This window comes from Astyanax mexicanus, chromosome 5 (assembly GCF_023375975.1).
Source record: "Astyanax mexicanus isolate ESR-SI-001 chromosome 5, AstMex3_surface, whole genome shotgun sequence".
NCBI classification, from domain to species: Eukaryota; Metazoa; Chordata; class Actinopteri; order Characiformes; family Acestrorhamphidae; genus Astyanax; species Astyanax mexicanus.
This window is the reverse complement of record NC_064412.1, coordinates 25654516-25676589: the sequence shown is the minus strand read 5'-3', so window position 1 is coordinate 25676589 and position 22074 is coordinate 25654516. Positions and strand designations below refer to the sequence as shown.

At 37.0% G+C, this 22074-nt stretch overlaps 2 protein-coding genes across 7 annotated transcripts in view; one reads left to right on the top strand and one right to left on the bottom strand.

Moving 5' to 3' along the window:
• lurap1 (leucine rich adaptor protein 1) overlaps nt 1–22074 on the top strand; it is a 230770-nt gene that overhangs the window by 185345 nt on the left and 23351 nt on the right. The gene's annotated exons all lie outside the window — the stretch shown is intronic.
• Nucleotides 1–22074, bottom strand: part of shroom2a (shroom family member 2a) — a 52021-nt gene that overhangs the window by 14616 nt on the left and 15331 nt on the right. For 2 of the 6 annotated variants that reach the window (XM_015605572.3, XM_049479767.1), the window contains 4 exons: nt 4344–4445; nt 3945–3962; nt 2893–3015; nt 236–2804 (listed from right to left, as the gene is read on the bottom strand). In XM_015605572.3, coding sequence (XP_015461058.3) covers nt 236–2804; nt 2893–3015; nt 3945–3962; nt 4344–4445 — 2812 coding nt within the window. Of the gene's footprint in view, nt 1–235; nt 2805–2892; nt 3016–3944; nt 3963–4343; nt 4446–8932; nt 9775–22074 lie in introns of those variants that run through there. The other 4 variants (XM_049479768.1, XM_049479765.1, XM_049479769.1 and 1 more) reach the window with 4 other exon arrangements.

Below are 22074 nucleotides of genomic sequence, written 5' to 3'. Positions count from 1 at the left end.
CCTCCCAAAAATACAGGACAATTCCAGCATTTAAAAAAAAAGATCATAATTAATATTTAAGTGATTAACACCACTAAATTAAATTTTGCCAACTTAATTTGCCAATCTAATGCTGATATTTTTTTAAAATAACTCTTATTTGGGTAAGTAAAGTGCTTCTGTTTATTTACAGTAAGCTTAGATTCACGAATTTCTCCAGCACTAAGGCTTTATTTATTAAAATAAAATTACTAACCTGACCATAGAAGTCATCAGAAGGAGAGGAGCGTGATCTTCCATGAAAACAAGGGGGCTTATTTCGGTCCTCCACACCAGAATCAAGGATATTATCTGCTGAGTGGTATCTTCCAGACGTCCTTGGCTCCACCGTTTTTCTCTGTGTCTTCCAAGTGGCTTCATATTCTGCAAAAGTACCCAGTCTGTGCAAGGGGTTAGGGGCATCTTGGCCTTCATTTGAGATGTTCTCAGTAGTTGCTGCTGCTGCTCCTGTCTTTGCACTGCTATCACTCATGGGGGTATCATTTTTTGCAGCATGAGGTTTTCCACCAGGCTTACTCGCCAGCCTGTGGTCATCAGATATTTGTGGATTTTGCTTTGGCATGGGCTTAGGGTAGGCAGACTTTCCTTTAGCCTCAAAAAATGTACGTCTGCTGACTAAAGATACAGTATTCTCTAGGAGAGTTGGCTCTTCCTCAACACCCATTTCATGAATTTTATCAGGCTCAGAGAATGACCGTACTTTCTTTTCTACTGGAAACCGCTTCCTGCCACATATGCGGGTCACCTGGTTACCCCCTGACGCAGGTTTGCTTGAAGGGACCTCAGAGACACTTGGCAGCGATGGTGTATCCTTCCGTACAGAGGACAGAACTTCAGCTCCTGGGTGCTCTGGTAGCACTGGCTCCAAGTCTCTTCTCCTGAAAGAGGTAGCTTTAAGAACTCGTGCCTGAGCCTCCTTTAAATGATCTTTATAGGTGCTAGTGAAGGAACCATCAGCGGACATAGGAGAACTTTCTGTGGACTTCCAGAGAGATGGCTCCTCTTCAGTCTCAACTGAGCCACCCAAGGCTGCTGCACTACGACTTTTCTGAAGCTGTGCTCTCCGTATCTGAATTTCGTTTCTTAATGTGGTGGCATAGCGGTCAGCACGTCGCATCTGCCTCCCTGTTTGAGGATCTATGGATTCCTGTTGTGAGCTTCCACTTTCCGTGTCACCTTGGTCACCACTTAGCTGACTGCTCTCTTGAGACAGTGAATGCATTAAAGGGGTTTTCTGGGGGGATACTGGGGGTGTATCGTTTTTAGTCAATAAGTGATCTTGGGAGGATTCTCTTGAATGGACAGGTGGTGCTGCAATTCTTCCATGCTCAGTGACAAAATGGGTGTCTGGATTTGGATTTGTCACAACATTTTGCTTTTGGATTCCTCTGACGTCTGAAGCTTTAGCAGCTACATCATCAGGTAAAGGACCAAAGTTATTGACCGCTGAGAATGCTGGCCTATGCTGGCCATCTGCCTGTCTGTAATATCCATTGCTCTCTTTGTTATTTGGGAGGTGATGTTGTAGCTGAGGTGTGCTGTACTTGTCCTTATGTAGTCCTTGAGAGCTTAAGGATGTTCTGTTGGAATCTCCACTATGAGATACCTCTGTACCAGCATTAGCCTTCCAGTCCTCTACTCTCACTAAGGAAGCTTGCAACATGCCCTGAGGGTGTTGTCGAGATGTGACGCAGTAGTATCTGCTGGAGTTGTGCATGTCAGAATTTTGGTCAATGGAGGTGCTGGAGACTGAACCTACAGGCCTTCTAATCTGGTTCTGGCTATAGTGAGGAGCGTGGCTGTTGGTAGGTAACTCCTGCATACTGCTGCAGGAACTGCTGATGATCTGAGGCTTAGGCGCAGATGAAGTCCTGGCTGGGGCACGGAAAGTGCTTTCGTCGCTGTACTGCCGCTGATGGTAGGGCAACTGAGAGTAAGATGAATGGCCTACTCTGACATCAGTAGTGGACAGAGAGTAGGTCTTGTTTGAATTTAAATTAAGCACATCACCTTTGGTTGGAGGGTTATTGTAGTTTTGACAAGATTCAAGACCTGACTCGCTGGTGGGGTATGGTAAGGTTCTCTGAGTATTGTCAGAAATCTCTGACGCTTTCTCTAGTCCTTTCACCTGAAATTTTGACTGGACATGAACTCCAGGACCCTCTGCGTAGGTTAGAACCAGGCCCTTTTCATGAACCTTGGTAGCAGCAAAGCTATCACTGCGTGTTGGTGGTGCAGGCGGTGGAGGTGAAGGGGCCATAGTCTTCTTTGTGTCTGGAATATGCCAGACCGGTCCAGTGCTAGACCTTCCAGAACTAGAATGGCGGTAGCCTGGCTGCTCCTCTGTTCTTGGACTTTCCTGCCCATTGGTCCCTGAAGGTAGCTGTAGGTATCCAAGCCTTTCATCATGTCGCATGCCCTCACTCATGCTCTGACTGTTCCTGCCATTGCTAGGCCTGTTGCTTCCTGAGTCCCACTGGCCTACTTTGTATAACATGTTCTCTGTGGAAGCTGTGTTGCTTTTGGATAGTGTATAATCCGGGGTTCCTGAGCTCGTTGAGAAGGAGCTATACGCAGAGTCTCTTTTCCCACCTCCTAAATGTTCAATGCTGTTGGCATTAGACTTGCTTGGAGAGAGCCTGCCAGGTGGATATGGGTGTGAGCCGTGCTCTAAGCTGTCCATACTGCCCAGGGAACTGAACTGGTCTGACACTCTGCGCAGATTTGTCTGGTCCCAGCCAGCAGTGAGGTCAGAGGAGAATGAACTGAGAAAAGAAAGACACTTATTTCAGACTGGACTGATAAAAAAAAAGAAATAAATAAACACATAAATGTTTACACAAGGTACATTACCTTGCATCATATCTTGTTTGCCAGACTGGTGAGGGTGTGGACTGTGTTTTGCTAGTTTCTGATTGGCTCTCGTTGAATTTTGTAGCGTGCCATGAGTGAGGTCTGCTCATGGATTCATTTCTCCTAAAAGGAAGGGAAGAGGCAGGTAGGAGGAGAGAAGGAGAAAATGTGAAAAAAGACAGAGAGAGAGAGTGGGAAAGAGAGATAGAGAGCGTAAACAAGAAAAGATAAAACAAGTGGAAAACAAATCAGAGCGGTAAAGAGATTTGAGACCCAAGCATCTTAGTGTTCTGCACAATGGTTACAACAAGCAACCACAATCAACTCTATATTCACAATCACATCACCACAAGTTGACTTAGCTAAAGCCTGGTGCACACCATGTGTTTTTTTAGCCAGATTCTAATCACGATTTTGCCCTTCCAACATTTTTTCCCCACAATGATTTTCTTGTTGTAAGCGATTTAAATCTTACATTATCTTTCAGCATCACATTATCACAATGTGCACAAGTGCAACAGACACAATTTAGAATGTGCTACGCCATTACATTTCTAAAAAACATTTTTACAGCTTGACACAAAATATTCAAACTGTTTACTTATTTTCTTTTGACAGATCCCGCAAAGACCAATAATATTTTGTAATCTCCAATATGGGATACATAGAGTGCATTATTAACATTGTGGCATGTTAATTCACTGACATCTGTTAAAATCTGGTACAAATGTGTATTTTTTTTAACATTACAATAAATTATAGTGCTCTTGGCACTTTTTGGAACATTTATACAGACAGCCAAAGAAGACAAACAGGTATTAAATGTTCATGTTTGCATATACAAGATGAATGCTTGTTGTGGAGCGGGAGACTTTCATGTGTGTGGTTTGGATATTTCTAGATCAGTTAAGACTTTTAAAACTGTGTGGTGTGTACCAGGCTTAAGCTACCAGTTTTGCCAAAACACAACAAAAAGAAGCATCTTACACCTTCTTCCAACCATATTACATGAACAACAGCAATACATGAACAATCATGCCTCCAAAACATACCCTTTGAAGCGGTTCTTTCTGCAATGCATGCAGGGCATAAATCAAGATACATGGATGAAATATGGATTCATGGATTCCATGAAATGGACAAAATATCTACACTACACTTATTCACACAATGAACATCTACTGTTTATCAGAATGCCCAGACACCTCAATATGTAACTGCAAGATCACAGTTGCTGTAATGATTAAAAAATGAAACAAAAATACTACACACTACAATGAACTGATAGATTAACTACAACCTATTAAGGTTAGTCCAAATAAAAAAAATGGCTGAAAATATGGACAATGCAATGTACAGAACGAAATGGAGTCATGTCTCAGATGTGACTGGACTGAATGAGATGGTTCAGGAAAGGGATGGGTCAGCCTGTGATTACATCTATACCATACCTCATTGAACTTCGCAATATCTTCGTAAGAAAGCTCCGGGCCACATGAACGTCACTTTCTGAAGGCATTTTCTGTGTTACAATATCCACCATTTTCATCCTCCTGAAGGGGGTTAGAAGGAGGGAACACAGAGACTGAATCTCTAATCTTAAAGAACACTGAGGGACAGGGGCTCTAGTGCTATCTCTTTAAGTAAATCAAACAAAAATGTGTTTAAACAGAGAAAGGGCACAGCAGAGAGGACGACCACATTACCCTAGTGCTAACTAGACAAACACAGTAAACACACAGAGTATGTGTTCAATGCAATACACAAGAAAATTCTAGCCATAGTCACAGTAAATCCACAACATACATTATTTTTGCAAAGAACTCTATACTCTCTCAAAATTAAAGCCAGCACTGAGTATCTACAGCTTAATACGATCAAAAGGACATAAAGAAGTAATGTACTCAGACGTCAGCCATATGGCCCAGAGGGAAAACAGCATGCCCAGCATGGGACAGGGGTTTACAGGACTAAAAATCTCTTCACACCGCTAGGTCAGCCAACATCTAACTCTTCCCAAGCTGCTGTCTGTCCCAGCCAGGCTCTATGAACACTCATATGTGGGACACGTCACTGGGCAAACTATGATAGAAATCATAAGCACAGGGAGACATCTTGTGGTGGAAAAAAGAGAATAGGGGGAAAATAAAAGCACAGTGAAAATCCATAGATGAAACACTCAACTGGCAAAATGCATAGAAGAAAAAACAAATACAATTATTTTAAGTTAATTTTCTTCGGCTGCTTTTTAAAAATGAATCAAATCAACCTAAAAAAAAAAATAATAAAAAAAAGATAATAGCAATATGCATGACTTGAACTGTTCCGTGCAAGTGAAATAAATCTAGATGACTGAAATAAAGCACACTGACATTTCACAAACTAAAACGTTTTAATTACTTAGATATCAGGCAGATGTAGTAACATTCTCATACGCAACAGAATTTGGCCAGACTTAGAACAAAGGGTTAAAGCATTTGCATGTCTGCCTGGGGCATGTAAGAGCAGAATTTGGGCCAGCAGGAAATGATCCGTAGCCACATAATCAGGCCAATGTATTTGAATGTTTTAAATGTGAGAAGGGATTTTTGAGCGCACGGAAAGTACATGAAGCATTCTCTCCGCACCACCTACGCCTCTTTATACACGCACATAACCTGTAATACAAATGCTTGGTTTTGACGATATTAAAAATATTTACTGACTAACTGCATGCTTCATTACAAACGGTGTTATTTGTCCTGTTTAATTGAATGAATGGCAGTACACTCGAAACAGTCATTGTACTTTATTTAGTATGGAAGGGTAATTAAATAGTAGCTTTTTGGAATCTGCCGCTACTGATGCATTTTGTCTGCAGTGCTGTTCATCGCAATAAATATTGTCCATTATGAAAATGTCTTTCAAATACCATGATATATTTTAACACATTTTCCACCTCTACTAGTGCATCTCAAAAAATTAGAATATCATTGAAAAGTTACTTTATTCCAGTAAATCAGTTCAAAATGTAAAACTCATTATACAGATGTATTATACACAAAGTGATTACTTTTAAATGTTTATTTCTTTTATTGATTATTATGGCTTACAACTTAAAAGTCAGTATCTCAGAAAATTAAAATATTTTATAAGACTAAGTGGTGTTTTTTTTCAGTCCTGCTCGAATAAAATTCCGCATCTCCATAAAAGTTGTCAGCAGAAGGAAGCATGAAGTGCTGTAAGATTTTTTAGACTTGATTTTATTTTCCAGCAGGAGTTGGCACCCCAATTAGCTTGTCTTCACTTGTAAAAACACCAAATTTCATAAATATTTACATTTAGCCATGTTTTTAAGTAGTTTTCAGTAATATTTTGTAATACGAGTAATATTTTGTGAGCTAGTTTGAAGCAGGTTGATTCAAACTAGGTTGGTAATACATACAAACAGCTAGTATAATTCTTGTAGAGAAGTACTGCCAACAGAAAAGGACAGCATGGACAAGAGGGGTTTTAAGCCCCCCTGCAGAACTGAGTTGTGGAGTAGTGGAACTGGAATGATGATGCTAAATTTCCTAAATTTCCTTCGGGATAAATAAAGTATCTATATATCTATCTACCTGTTCCAACCAAAACTTTGTTAAGGAGCTGTGAATGAGTTGTGGAGTTGGGGTAAAATTATATATCTACTCGAGACAGATTAAGTTTGTCCAGTATCATTCACTTTACTAGGATATACAGAGTTATATGGAGTGCATAAATAGAATCATGACATTCTGTTACAATCTAATGAAAATATTGGTATTTTTTAATACCTCAGTTGTGGCGAGCCATATCATATTGTATGCAATAACAAAAAAAAATTTATTTTGTTTTAGTAGTGTATTCTTATTTTTTTTTATTCAGTGTTTTGTCATATCGCCAAGAGTATCCTTATCACAAAAATACCATGAAATATCATGATATTATTTTAGGGCCATATCGTCCACCCCTACTGGGGTGCAATTCCTTGTCTGGGTGACTATACTGTGCTACACCAACAAGAGACCCTGGGTAGGACTCCTAGCACTAGATTGGACCACCCCTGTAAAAGGAAGAACCTTGCAAGTCACTCTGGATAAATGCTATAAATTTAAATGATGATAACTAGAGGTGTCACAATTTTCTAAATCCTCGATTCGATTTTATTTCCGATTTTAGGGTCACAATTCGATTCGATTCTCGATTTTCTTTTTTTTTACAGCAGAGAGGCCTATGCCAGTTTTAGATTAGTCTATGGTCATTCATTAGTTTGATTCATCAAATTTACAATATCTTATTTCAAAAGGTGGGCTTTTGAAACTCTGAGAGAAAGATGCTCCTTAAGGTACCAAAACTATTAACATATTTGAGGCAAAAACAAAACAAACAAAACAACTGTTATTTTTATATTTTCAAGTTTTTCTTTAAGAAGATGAGAATGTCCACATTCTCTGGAGAAAGGGCTGCTCTTTCAGCAGTCACAATGTCCGCGGCGTGTGCTGCGCCATTTGCATAGCACGCGCGCGTGCTTGCGTAGCTTAGAGGGAGGGATCGTCGATCATCTTTTTGACTTCGATGCTCGAGACCATGACATAATTTCGATCGATTTCGATAAAATATCGAAATCGAGAAACCCCTAATGATAAAACAATAAAGCCTGGTCTAGGTGAAAATTCTACAGGTTAATAAACAATGACAAACTGTCAAAACATGCTTTAGTGAGCTTTAATGTGAGCTTGAGGCATTCTGCTTTTAAAACAACCAACAGTCAATCAAACTGTAGCTTTTTGATGCCTATATAACTATATTATTTTGAATAATTAAAAAATATTTAAAAGCGCAACATGATGTTCTCACTTTAACTTTTCATAAAATATTGTCATTAAGTTGTCTTCTGTTCTTTAAAAGTGTCAATATCATGTGGTGAGACCAATAATAGCAGTAAATGTGATAAATAAATAAATACAAAAAATGATCCATTTACATATAACGCAAATACTTCTTTTATAAACACGTTACACTACTAAGAAAAATGTTGAAGAAAATGAATTCATTTTGGGATAAATCGCATGGTCGCTCCACATGACATTTTGTAAGGCCACAGCCAATTTGTCTGGATGATCCCTTAACCATAACATTTTAAGGTGAATGTATGTGTACACAACATTCTATCTGTTTGAACTCATGAAAAGATTTAATAGAAATACTATGAACGAGAATAAATGACATATTAGAGAAACAGAAGCCCAAAAGAGATGGTTTCCCTGCTGCTCTCTTTCCCTGTGCAAATGCTTCAAGTGTCTGTGCGCTAGCCACACATGGCGCTAGTCATTCAGATGCTAATGCAGGTCCCTTTATTAGACGTATTGTCAGGGCTACAGCTGGTTCGGCACAGATATGCCAGAGGACTGCTTCAGTGGCACCCATGCAGAATGGAGGCCAAAGAGGGGGGGTTAGGAAGGGAAAGTCCCCTTGCAGTGTTTTCACAGCGAGGCACGTTCAAAAACAAACAAATCACTTCTGAAAAGCCATCAGCCAATCCAGTTCTTTCGTGCAAACTATTCAACCAGGATCAGCGCTGGCAGTCGGGGAAAAATCCTGCATTCCGCAGAAAAAGCAGTTGTGTATAAAGGGATTTCACTGCTAGCTTTGTGCTTACAGGGAGTATCTTCACAGATTATCAAATAGTTGAGAAGAATAACAGCCTGAAGCTTGGTCACAGCTGCTTATGTGGGTCAAGGTACTGCACCCTGCCTGGTATTGAAACCAGGCCTGATTTTGTTCGCTGGTCTCAATGCACATGCAACAGGTTGCACGCTGCAACGGCTCAACAACTTCACAACCACTCAACAATAGAGGATATGAAGACAGCACAGTACAGTATTCTCTGTGAAATTTTGTCCCAATTCATAAAAAAAAAAAAAGATATAATGTAACAACAAACAGATGGGTATAGATTAGAGAGAATAGTAAAACAAAACAGATGTGGAACAAAGGATGCAGAAGCAAACAAAGCAAAAAAAACAGTCTCTGAACTCACCAAGAAGACCCTCAAGAAAACACAAACACAAAGAGAAACATTCCTAATTAGGTTCCAAGCAAAGAAGATCTTAGTTTGCGAGTCCGGCTCGGCTGCAGTGGACTCCTCAGGCACTGCATTCCACATTCACATCAAAGACCAGGCTGAACAAAAGGTCCTCCACAGATGACCAGCGCCTGGTCATAGCGAGCACCTTTAAAAACAACATCTGCTTCTTCCATTATTATTATTAAAATAAAAAAAATAAAAATGGTAGTCTTTATAAAGCCTGTTTAAATAAATGCACCAAGTAGTACCCCATCTGTGAGTTCCAACTAGAGCAGATCTCTACAAGGACGGTGGTGCTTTTACCCCTGAAAGAATCTGGGGAGGGGGCTATTGTCAAAGCCAGTCCCCCTTTAAGTAATTCAGCAGCCTCCACCTCTCCATTGGCTCAAGGATGGTATGTTAATGAGCAGTGGAGCAGGCCAAACTCTGTCGTCTGCAGCAGCTACTGCTGCTGCTTCATCTCCGGTTGAATGGCAGTCCAACATGTCTTCCATTACTATGGCAATATGCTAATTTCAGTAGAGTGTATGTATGTAAGTGCACTGGGCTCTAAAAGCAGCAGTCATCAGCAGTAGCTAATTTTTTTTACAGCTCAGCTAAACATCACAAACGAAAAAGGCTACCTTAAGCAACTGGTTGTTCTAAAGTTCTACATACAGAAACATTTTTCCATGTTTTGAGCTACTTGACACCACTGCTGCCCTCCTCATTCTTTCGTGGGGCGCCTGTCTCAGGCAGCACCAGACTTCACCAAACATGCCCCCTGACCTCAGCCTCCCCTCATGGATCAAGTGACCTGCGCAGACAGACTGAATGTCTGAAGTTCTGACGTGGGCCATCTGGTTTGGTAGAACAGGTCGGTACCTCAAATAATCAACCTGCAGTCTTCCTTCCTCTTCACAGCCTCAACAGAACCTGCATAAAACTAGGGGCCCAAACCAAAACCAAACGTACATTTGGTCAAATGCTGAATACTAAATATCAAACAAAATTTCATAGCTTTTCAATAAACTAATATGTTTTACTGTCTTAATTTTACTCTGTTTAAACATTCCAGCAGGCATACCAACAATCAGAACAATTTAATGTATTTGGCCGAACACTAAAAGTGCTTTTTCGCCATTTTTGTTCAACTCAATTTGCTTGAATTTGAATAAATTATTTATAAATATACAATATTTCTGACATACTGCCTGGTCCTAGCAGTTGCTTGAACTGAGCAAAAAAAAAATCCTGACTAAAGAGGATCTGATAAAGCAGTCTGGTTCACATTTAATAGGCTTTGTTTAATAAGCAGCTGCTAGAAACACCAGAACTTCATTAAGGGTAACACTAGATACCAAGCCAGGAAAAAAAATGCTGATGAAGCACACAGACTTCGCTATATAGGACTGAGCTATTTTCATAGTTTTTGAAGGCCAATACAAAGGCTTTTTTCAGCAAGCGTCTGAATCAGACCTCTGATACAGGGCCGAGAGAGACCAAGCGTAAGCTGCCTGTAATGACCAACACATTCCTGGGCTGCATGTCATACCAACTGTTGGATCAGTGGCTGCACAGTTGGCTGGTTCCCCACAGCCTGAAAAGTGGAGCTCTTATGTCCGTCTACATTATCATGACACAGTTTTTAAGATCACAACTTACAAACAATCACTTTTTATTGGTTTGTTTCAGGAACAACCTCTTAAACATCTGAGATTTATGAAAAATCTAAAAAGGCCAATGTCCAGACATTTTATTACCTGGCACAGACAGTGAGAGTGAAATGGTTTAAAAACTCCACATATATTCTATGATTCAAAGTTACCAGCATATTTAAGTATCTCAAGTGCCCATAAATGCATTACCGTAATAGACCAAGTATTTGTTTGGCTTTATACTATATATATATATATATATATATATATATATATATATATATATATATATATATATATATATATATATAGATTGCAGTCTCAACAACAAGAGGTGGCCCATATGATATTTGATCACATTGTGATACTTTTTTTTATAATGAACAACAATTTTCTGAATATTTTGAAACAAAGATCTCATAAGTGCTTACAAACCAACTGATCAACTGCACATTTGATTACAGAGTGTATTATTAGTCCAGTTTACCTGGAATAAGAACAGGGTATTTTGAGTAAAGATCAATGTACTGCAAATAAGAGAAAGTAGTTAGCTACAATAATTAGTCAATATAATCGACAATGTTGATTATTTAAATTTGTTGACTACAAATTTCATTATTGATTAATCGTTAATTTCCAACAGTAACACATTAAACAAACTGCCAGGGACAAAAGCGCAACAGGAGACAGGTAAATGGCTCACTCACACAGTTTACATTCAATTTAGTCTGTGTCTCCGAAAGTGCCCAAACACAACAGATTACATATTTACTCACTAAATATTAGTATGTTACATGTTTAAAAAACATCTAGAAATTAAAATGGCTTTTAAATTTCATGTTTAGCTGTTTATCATTTTTAGAAATGGAAATATGGCAGAAATAATCGTTGACTAATCGACTAATCCAAAAAAGAATCATCAGATTAGTCGACTACCAAAATACTCATTAATTGCAGCTCTAACAGTAGTTAAATGGTGTTTTTAAGGACCTCTGGCTATTGGTGCATTTTGACTATGGTTACATGCATTGAAATAAATATCATGCATCATTAAACGTTTTTTTTTTTTTCTTTTCATTGTAATATAATAATTTGACCTAGTCTTATATAAAAAATTATGTGCAACGCTTTTGGTAAGCCGATTGCTAGGCTGTTCATGTGAAATGTCAAATGTGGATTCTTAAGCCTTTAAAAATGTGCTGACTGAGCCAGGTACAGGCAGACAAATCTCTCACCTCATCTCCGTCATGTAGCAATTACATACTGGCCTTGACAAGAACAAAACAAGAATACAGAGGCCTCAGAGATATCCTAGAACGAGGAGGAATAGTGTGATGATAAAAATAAAATAAACTGTAAAGCACAAGTAAAAATAAGTGTACATTTAAAACATTTGAAGTAAAATATTAGTATTCTAACAGTTTGACACTGTAAGAGAACATGCTTGCCACAGGTAGCTAACTCTCTCTGTAATTACTCCTGATGGATAGATTACACTGCCTGTAATTATCCCTACTTGAGTTTTCCTATGAAAACAGCAGCTTTTCATTAACAGTAATGAAATGTGTCTAATGTATTGCTATCATCTCACCTTACTGATGAAAAGCTCTCCAGTAAACACAGAGTTAAGCAGCTGGATTGCTCAATAACAGTAACATTTTCTTCAACATCTTCTGCAAGTCTTCAGACAGACTCTCAGCACATGCTTTGCTCTGACTAGTGCTCTGTCAGCTTATGTGATTGAGGAGCTTTGGTGGATATAATTGGATTCTGAACTTGTAGACTGACATTGCTCAGGTCAGTGACAGTGCACAACCACATGATTCTACTGGGTACTGGGTAGTGACAAATAAGAGATATAGGGATGTTAAAACTGAATTTACAGCTTTACATTAATATAAGCTGATAGAACTAAAACTAACCATAAAATAACATCTCTCTGTGGATAAGCAGAGACCAAAGCACTGTCAACTAAACAAGTTACAGTTTCAAAACCTTTTTTTTTTTAATCACTGTTTTTACAGCATTATTCACAAAAACACAGCTGGTCATGGCAAATGCACTAGCCTGGATCTCTAGATTAAGAGTAATGAGGGCTACACCACTAGCAGAATTTTGTGGTGTGCATCAAACAAGCAAATTGAATCCACCAGTTCTGAGCAGAGGGATTTTATACTGTTTTTACACAACTAAGGTGCAGTTCATTAAAAGTATGAACATGTTATTCTCCATACAGACCTGCCTATCCTTCTGTGCTTTAACTTCTTCCTCCAGTGCTTCAAAAAAAGTCAATTTAGAACTACATTCATTGGTGTAATTGTCTCAGTGAAGCACAGATGTGTGACTGGGGATGCAGCAACCAGTAACTTAAGATTTTACAGCTTTTACATTTAACAAACATTTTTTACATTTTTATATGGTTTAATACCAAAACAATACTTTTTAACAGACCCTCTACTTACAACATTCTGTTCTACATCACACCCCCCCCCCCCCCCCTAGTTTTTGTTGGACTGCAAATATGTCAGTATAACTCCAAGCAAGCCAAAAAAAAAAAAAAAAAAAAAAAAAAAATTTAAAGAATCTATTACACCTTTATAGTATTTTATGAACGTTTTAGTTGCTAACATTTGTCTGAATTACTCTTGACTCTTAACCACTAGATGGCATTAATATATTTGTCTAATGAGCTATAAAAAAAAATAAATAAAAAGAGTATTTATCAGCACACTGAATGCTCTATTCATTATAGGTGCCAACCAGTGCTCTGACTCCAGTGATGCCAATAGGCATGTGAGTGTGTGGAATGAAAGAAAACAAAAGTGCCAAAACAATACATCATCTTAAAGACAGTGGGGGCTGTATGTATTGTTTGGTTTGTGTTGTGTTTGTAACACTATAGGGTGAACAATAAGTGGATATGGTAAGAGGTAGAGGTGGGCGATATGGCTCTAAAATAATATCACGATATTTCAGGGTATCTTTGCAATAAGGATATACTTGGCGATATACGAAAACTAAACTAATTCATTTATTTCAGGAATATAGTATAATAGTATAATAGAATAATAATAATGTGGCAAAATAAATAATATAGCATAAAATAATATAATGCAGCAAATAATATTGCAGAATATTTTGTGCATGCATATAAACTGTAAACAAAAAAAAATATTACACAATAAATAAACCTAAAGCTCCACAGTAAATAATAGACTACTTTTAAGACAGAACAGCCCTATTATCACAATATGGATTTTAAATATCATGATATTTCTGTGTCACGATATATTGTATCCAATATAATGTTGCCCACCCCTAGTAAGATGAGTGGATATAGTGCACCATAACTATAGAAATAAGGATGTGATGTCCGTCTTATGCCAGTCTCGAGTACAATTAACAAATAATTCTACTATATAAACAAACAATTATTGTAAAAGCTTGGAGGCACATCAAATAATCAAAGAAGGGGTCATTCTAAATTTTTGATTGAGTCCATCAACTACAGACTCTTCAAAATAACATGTTTTGTTCCTCAGTGTAATTAGTCAGCACAATTAGCTGAAGTCCTAGCCTGTAAATGAACAGACAATAGACAGTGACGCAAAGCTCCCTGTATCTGTACTGAGTATAGCGGGAAAGTAGCTGGACATTCTGCAGTCATGTGAGGTAATGCTGCCTGCCACCTACCAGCTGTCTGCTTCCTCACAAGCTCATGAAGGCCTCAGGAATCCAAACAAACCAAGTCGACTTGGCACTGCGGTTGCCCAGAGCAACAATGGAGCCATCCACAGGACACTTTTGTTTCACTGGGTCAGTGCACTCACTCAACTGGAATGGAGATTTCTTTTGTGGCATGCTGTTAGAAACTCTGCCAAGTGGCTAGCATGCGTTTTTATGAGCAGCAGTTAAAGCTGGCCATATAACCAACTTCAAAGATTTTACAAATCAGTAAAAAAAAAAAAAAAAAAATCAGGTACACAGAATGTAGTAAAAATGACCACAAAACACTTTTTTCCATACACAGTTACACTGTACATGAGCTGGCTATTAAATATTACGATCAGTCAAACACACAAAAAAATATATAATGTAAATGTACCAATGTACATGTAAATGGTCAAAAACAGTGATTTTACCATTGGCATAATCAGGACAGTAACATTTATTATTGGCATGGAGCACTGGTGAAAATTCAGACTCTAATCAGATCAGGGGTGAATAATCCATAGTGAACCTTGCTCCAATTACTTTTCAAATTCCTAACACCTTATTAATACGTTGGGATGCATGATCGGAAGTGGCAGAATTAAACAATTTTTCCAACCCAATCTTTTCCCTGTTAGTTACACAACCTATTAGAATACATACTGAACCCTTTACAAAAAATAACTAAATTATTTTAGGTTATATTAGTTTCTATAGATAGCCATGTACAAGATGAGTATGCAATTAAAGAACAGTTTAAAAGTACCTTTATTTGATGTGATTCAATTCTTCTAAAGGCTCTTTTTACTTAAAAATATCACCACACTCCCCCCCCCACTTCAGAGGACACATTTATTTTTATATTTTATTACTACTACTACTACTACTAATAATAATAATAATAACTAATAATAATAGTAGGAAATTTAGGGGGAAGATGATGTGTGTAATAAAGTGCATAATTTGTGTCTGTGCACCAATATATTGGGGTGCATGAGGTTCATGGTTCTCTGTGAAAACAGAAGAAGTTATTGGACAAAGGACACTTCAATAAAATTTTATTTTTTGTTATATTAAACATGCTGCACCATTTAATGTGAAGCTGGAATAAAAAGAATTGGGACTCTATAATAGTCTGCTATAAAAGTCCTAATACTTAATATTGATAAAGACTACAAGGATAGTGTTTACTGCCAATGTAATCAAGACAATTTCTAGAAATTTGCACTTTTCTAAATGCACTATTTGAAACACAGCGTCATCCAGCAATGTGTTCAAATATATGTGAAAAATAAATAAAAGGAAAATGAATTTTAAAGAATATTGGACTCATTTAAATAAATAAAAACTAACCATACATATTTAGCAAACAATACAAACAAATAGCACAAAAGGCTAGAATAAGACCATTGTACATGCACCATTGCATCCTTCTGCAAAAAATACAAAGCCTGCACTTTGGGTTGAACAATTTGACAATATTTTATCACGTCAGGATATATTTTATTATCATGAAAAACATACATTTCTAAACATAGAATAAAGACAATCAGCACTTAAAGAACATCAACCCACTGCACAGTTCAATATAGACAGTGTAATTACATTAATTAAATTAATTACATTAATTAAATTTAGTTGAAATAAAATCACTGTACCAGGTATGGGGTACTATTTTAGTAGCAGGTTTTAAGGCTGCTATTGATGCGATTTGTCTGCGTGTCAAAATATTGCAAAAAGTATAATGAATCATGAAAATCTATTGAAATATTGATATGGTAAAATAAAAAAATAAATTAAATAAAAATAAAAAAATAAATAAAAAATACATACATATATACATATAAAAACCCTGTTACTAAAATAGTACTCCATACCTGGTACAGTGAAATTAATTAAAATGAAATTAAAATACAATTATTTTAACTGAATTTAATTAATGTTTTTAAAGTAATTATATATATATATATATATATATATATATATATATATATATATATATATATATATATATATATATATATATATATACACAGTGCCCTCCATAATTATTGGCACCCCTGGTTAAGATGTGTTCTTTAGCTTCTCATAAATTGAGTTTTGTTCAAAATAATATAGGACCACGATGGAAAAAAAGAGTAAAATACAACCTTTAACTCAAGTGAATTTATTCAGTAGGAAAAAAATCCCACATTAAGAAATAATTATTTAACATCAAATCATGTGTGCCACAATTATTAGCACCCCTGATGTTAATACTTTGTACAACCCCCTTTTGCCAACAAAACAGCACCTAATCTTCTCCTGTAATGTTTCACAAGATGGGAGAATACAGAAAGAGGGATCTTTGACCATTCCTCTTTGCACATTCTCTCTAAATCATCCAACGACCTGGGTCCTCTCCTCTGCACTCTCCTCTTCAGCTCACCCCACAGGTTTTCAATGGGGTTGAGGTCTGGGGACTGAGATGGCCATGGGAGGAGCTTGATTCTGTGTGCGGTGAACCATTTCTGTGTAGATTTGGCCACATGTTTAGGGTCATTATCTTGCTGAAAGACCCAGTGACGACCCATCTTCAGCTTTCGGGCAGAAGCCACCAGATTTTGTTTTAAAATGTCCTGGTATTTTAGAGCATTCATGATGCCATGCACCCTAACAAGGTTCCCAGGGCCTTTAGAAGAGAAACAGGCCCACAGCATCACTGATCCCCCGCCGTATTTCACAGTGGGCATGAGGTGCTTTTCTGCATACTCAGCTCTTGTGTTACGCCAGACCCACTTAGAGCATTTGTTGCCAAAAAGCTCTATCTTTGATTCATCTGACCAAAGCACACGGTCCCAGTTGAAGTCATAGTACCGCTTAGCAAACTCCAAATGTTTGCGTTTATGATTGTGAGTGAGAAATGGTTTCTTCCGTGCATGCCTCCCAAACAGCTTGTTGGCATGTAGATAGCGCCTGATGGTTGTTTTGGAGACTTTGTGACTCCAAGAAGCTACCATTTGTTGCAATTCTGTAACAGTGAGCTTTGGAGAACTTTTTATTTCTCTTATCATCCTCCTCACTGTGCGTGGTGGCAAAATAAACTTGCGTCCTCGTCCAGGCTTGTTTACCACTGTTCCAGTTGTTTTAAACTTCTTAATAATTCCTCTGACAGTAGATATGGACAGGTGTAGGCGAGTAGCGATTTTCTTGTAGCCATTGCCTGACTTGTGAAGGTCAACACACATCTGCCTCACTTGAATGGTATGTTCCTTTGTCTTTCCCATGTTGAAGATAAATGGCCTCTGTGTCACGTCATATTTATACCCCAGGGAAACAGGAAGTTGTGAATTACTAATTAAATGTTCCTACATACTCTGATCAACTTCGTAAACTACTGTAGAAGTGACAGAAATACTTTTATTAAATTTATTTCCTAAGAATTGTTAGGGGTGCCAATAATTGTGGAACAGGTGATTTTATGAAGAATAATTATTTCTTAGTCAGGGATTTTATTTCCCCCTTAAAATTTACTTGAGTTAAAGGTTGGACTTTACTTTTTTTTCCCCCATCGTGGTCCTATATTATTTTGAACAAAACTCAATTTATGAGAAGCTAAAGAACACATCTTAACCAGGGGTGCCAATAATTATGGAGGGCACTGTATATATATATATATATATATATATATATATATATATACACACACATAACCCAACCCTAACTACACTACCTGTAAATGTACTTTGCACCTTTGCACCAACATTTCCCACCTCCAGTGTTTATACAGTACCTGGAACAAGCCTGACAACCTGACTTAACAGTTTCAAATGAGGTCATCATATGCAAAACACAGACAACACCCTTAGACATGCAAGCGCTCATGCAAGTTTCCTCATTTGTCAAAGATAAGCCAGGCCCAGTGGAAACTGATGACATGTATGCCCATATATATATATAAAGGAACAGACTCATTACAGTCATGCTGTGAGAACTAGGAATTCTGTGGAATCTATTACAAATAGACACTGCCCTGTAGCTACAAGTCGATTTTCATTCCACTCTATTTGCATAAATCAGGTACGATAAGCTAGTTTTCTGATACTTCTTTTGCCTCCTGTGTAACGGCAAGAACTGGGCAATATACTGTTATGAGGTTATGATTTAATATATTGCAATACTGTGCAACACACAATACTGTGTTACAGCGACTTTTAAAATCATATTTTAGGAAAATAAAATATTTACTATTCACGACAACAATGAACAGACATCAAATATTCTAAGCAATTAAAACAGTGGGATCTCAAGACAGATGCTATCAACACAAAGGTGTGCCATATTGTATTATACGCAAGAACATTGCTAACATTTTTCATTGTCGCAAACAATATTATACCCTGAAATATTGCCATATCACCCACCCCTAATTATCACATGAGGGTAATTCACACTGTTCTCATTTCCCATTCTATATCTACCAGAGACAGATTATATCTATCCAGTATCATTTATTTTACTTTAATCCTAGATTTATGGAGATATTGGGAGTACATTATTAGTATCATGACATTCTGGATCATTGACTTCTGTTACAAATCTGATTAAATTCTTGTATTGTTTTAAATCTTTTTTTAAATTTTATATTGTATGCAATAATAAAATGTAATTTTAATTTGGTTGCAGTAGTGTATTCTTGAATAATACTCACCAAGAGTATTATTATCAAGAAAATAACATGAAATATCTCTATATTATTTCAGGGCCATATTGCCCTTCCCTAATCAACACTGCTATCAAGAGGGTGGGGTTTAAACACCACACTGTTCAAATACGAAACATGGTCTGCTAGCAATCTTTAAATGTAAAGTAATAAATCACAAATCAATACTGTGTTTGACAATCAATACACCACTTTTTACAGTGGACAGGCCATCGCAATCTACCTGGCCTAGTTTTCTTAAGCTTTAGTTTAAACCTTTTTTTGCCATACATGTTGATATCAGCAATACAGGGCAAAGCACCTATGCTTTTGTTTCTGAGCTGGGCTTTGTGAAGATAAGACTGTTGAGCACTTAGTTGCCATTTCAGTTCTTTCACCTTTCTCCTTCTGAGTTTATTTTAGATGGAAATTCATTGCTGTTCTGAGTCCACAGTTCGAAAATGCTTCTTAACATTACCCTTCTTTGTAAATGTGATGGATACTTGTAAAAGTGTTAAGTTTTAGATTTCTTTGTGCTAGGTCCTGAACTCATCTTGCAAGTCAATTTAAATGGAAACATGCAAAATGAGGCTAAACAACGTGGCTTTAGATAAACAGAAACTTTCTAGATGTTCTCCAGATGTTTATAAAAAACACAACAGCAAAGCCAACCCATAACAGTCTTGTTGAACTCAGACCTTGTCACTTTTTTGCACTTCCTTGCCATGCCTCCAATTCAGGTGTAGCACGTACTGGGAACTGTTGTAATATGAAAGAACAATCTGGCCAAACTGGCCTGTTATGACATCGCTATGCACCACAGGTGGAAATACTGTGAACACTGAACGGTAATCACAAAGATATGCTGTATCTCTGATCACATAGGAAAACAAGCCAGAAAGGAGGATGTTCAATTTCATCAGAGAAAACTCTGAGAACACAAAGTTCTCTCTACTTACAAAAAGATCTCCATGTTTTTAACACATCAGATCTGAATATCTGAACTGCCATGCAAGTAAAAAAAAAAAGATAAACTTGAACTAGAAGTATCTTCTTTCAAACATTATATATTGTCGTTGCTTAATATTTTTTTATACTTACTCCACCAGAGGGCAACGTAGAACCTACACCTCCTTTTTCAGTCAGAGTCTCTTAAACCAACAAAAGGGGTCTTCCACATATCTGAGTGCAGACCTCATACCACATTACCAGAGGGAACAGTCAGTACTCGTGGTGTCATGGAACAAATCATTTACTACACCATTTACTGAATTTATCGTTTACTACTGACAAACTGTCTGGTCACAGACAAACTGCTATAAAGCTAAAAGAAGGTGTGAGGTGAAATATGATGATACTAGGCTTTGGTATGTACCAATACTTACTTTTTATGAACATGCCTGACATACACATTAATACAATTGGAAAACTGTGGCTAAATCTACCGGTATTTGGGTTACCATTAACGACACATTCAGTTTTGTAGTTGTTTAGAAATGCTGTAAAATAACAGAATGCTCACATTTAGTGCAGAATCATATAACGTGATCTTTTCAGAAATAGAAAATACATAAGTTTCTAATGTTGGTAAAATCTCTCCAATGTTGACATTTTTAGGCAAGTATTTTACCATACTGTACTATCATTAAAGCAACAACAACAAAAAAAAAAAAGTCATGAAATGGGTTACATTATGCAACGGTTTCATGCACTTTTGTGTGGCCTCAGTGGCTAAAGGTTTTATTTTATACATGATGAAATTAAAACTATGTAAAATGTTTAGTTAATTGTGATTCTGATATGAAGTCATAACATCTAGCACTAGCTGATTCATAATCATAATTCATAATTCATAATGTGAAGTAGCTCACAGCCTAAATAATACTATACTCTGTGCCATTACCTCAGGATACTCAGAATAATGATTTGCACATCCAAATATTTTTTGGGTGGAAAAATCCTTTTCTACCTCCCCAATACATCTATTTTTAAATTATGGCCAAAGATTCAACACGATTCAATTAGAACCAACAAACCCACATACATCCTGCTATATTTATAAGCTCTATCTTGCTATTAGTCATTCTTCTAATGACTAATAGGACATGATTAGTACTAACTTTGCAGAACACATACTGCTATTGTGTTTCACAGTGTAAACAAGCATACAGCAAGTACACTCATTCAACACAATAGAGAAAAATGCAGGAGGAGCATGAAAAACAGGCTACATCGAAACAGCAAGTTTTCTAACTAGGACTGCTATGAGTAATGAACCTCCTATATTAGCTCAGAAATAAAGGCCAACATCTTCTAAAATGGGGCTTTGCCAAAAACAGAGAGAAATGAGCAGTCAGCAAAGATGCTTATTAATAGTTAGTTAGGTCATAATGTCAATTATATACCATACAATATATGATCATAACCTTAATTGTTTCTGATTACCTTAATATTGTTTGTTGCATTTACTTAGCCAGACAAGTCTGTTTACATGAAAGAGCTGATATGTTGATTTTGATTCATGTTTTATTTAATTAAGATTATTCCAATTAAAATGTCTCAACAATCTAAAAAAAATGAGAGTTAACTGCACCTTAAAGGTATAATGAAACTGCACTATTATGCTTAGAAATAATCATAATATCAGTGTCATTGCATGGTTCAATAAACTGTCCAAAGAAATTGGTTACTGACTAGCTGGAATAAGAGCAGGTTTCCAAGAACGTATCAGAGTGAAATACTTCATATTTCCTACATATTGTATGTTAAATCAATAAAGCAATGACCCAGAGATTTTCCCTACAGATACAGTCATTATTATATCGTTTTTCCAATATAAGGTACATCCATACAATATGAATATGATGGATTTTCAAAGCATTTTAATGTGTTTAACAAACCCTTAGTCATGTTCACTTATTAAAAGCACTGCACTGAACTGCACAAGATTTTACAGCATCACAAAGAGCAGGTCGCCATATCACATCACTGCCCATCCTACTATGGTCTGTCACTATGGTTGCATTCAAAAAGTAACCATGGAAGCGGAAGCTCCTGGCGCGTGG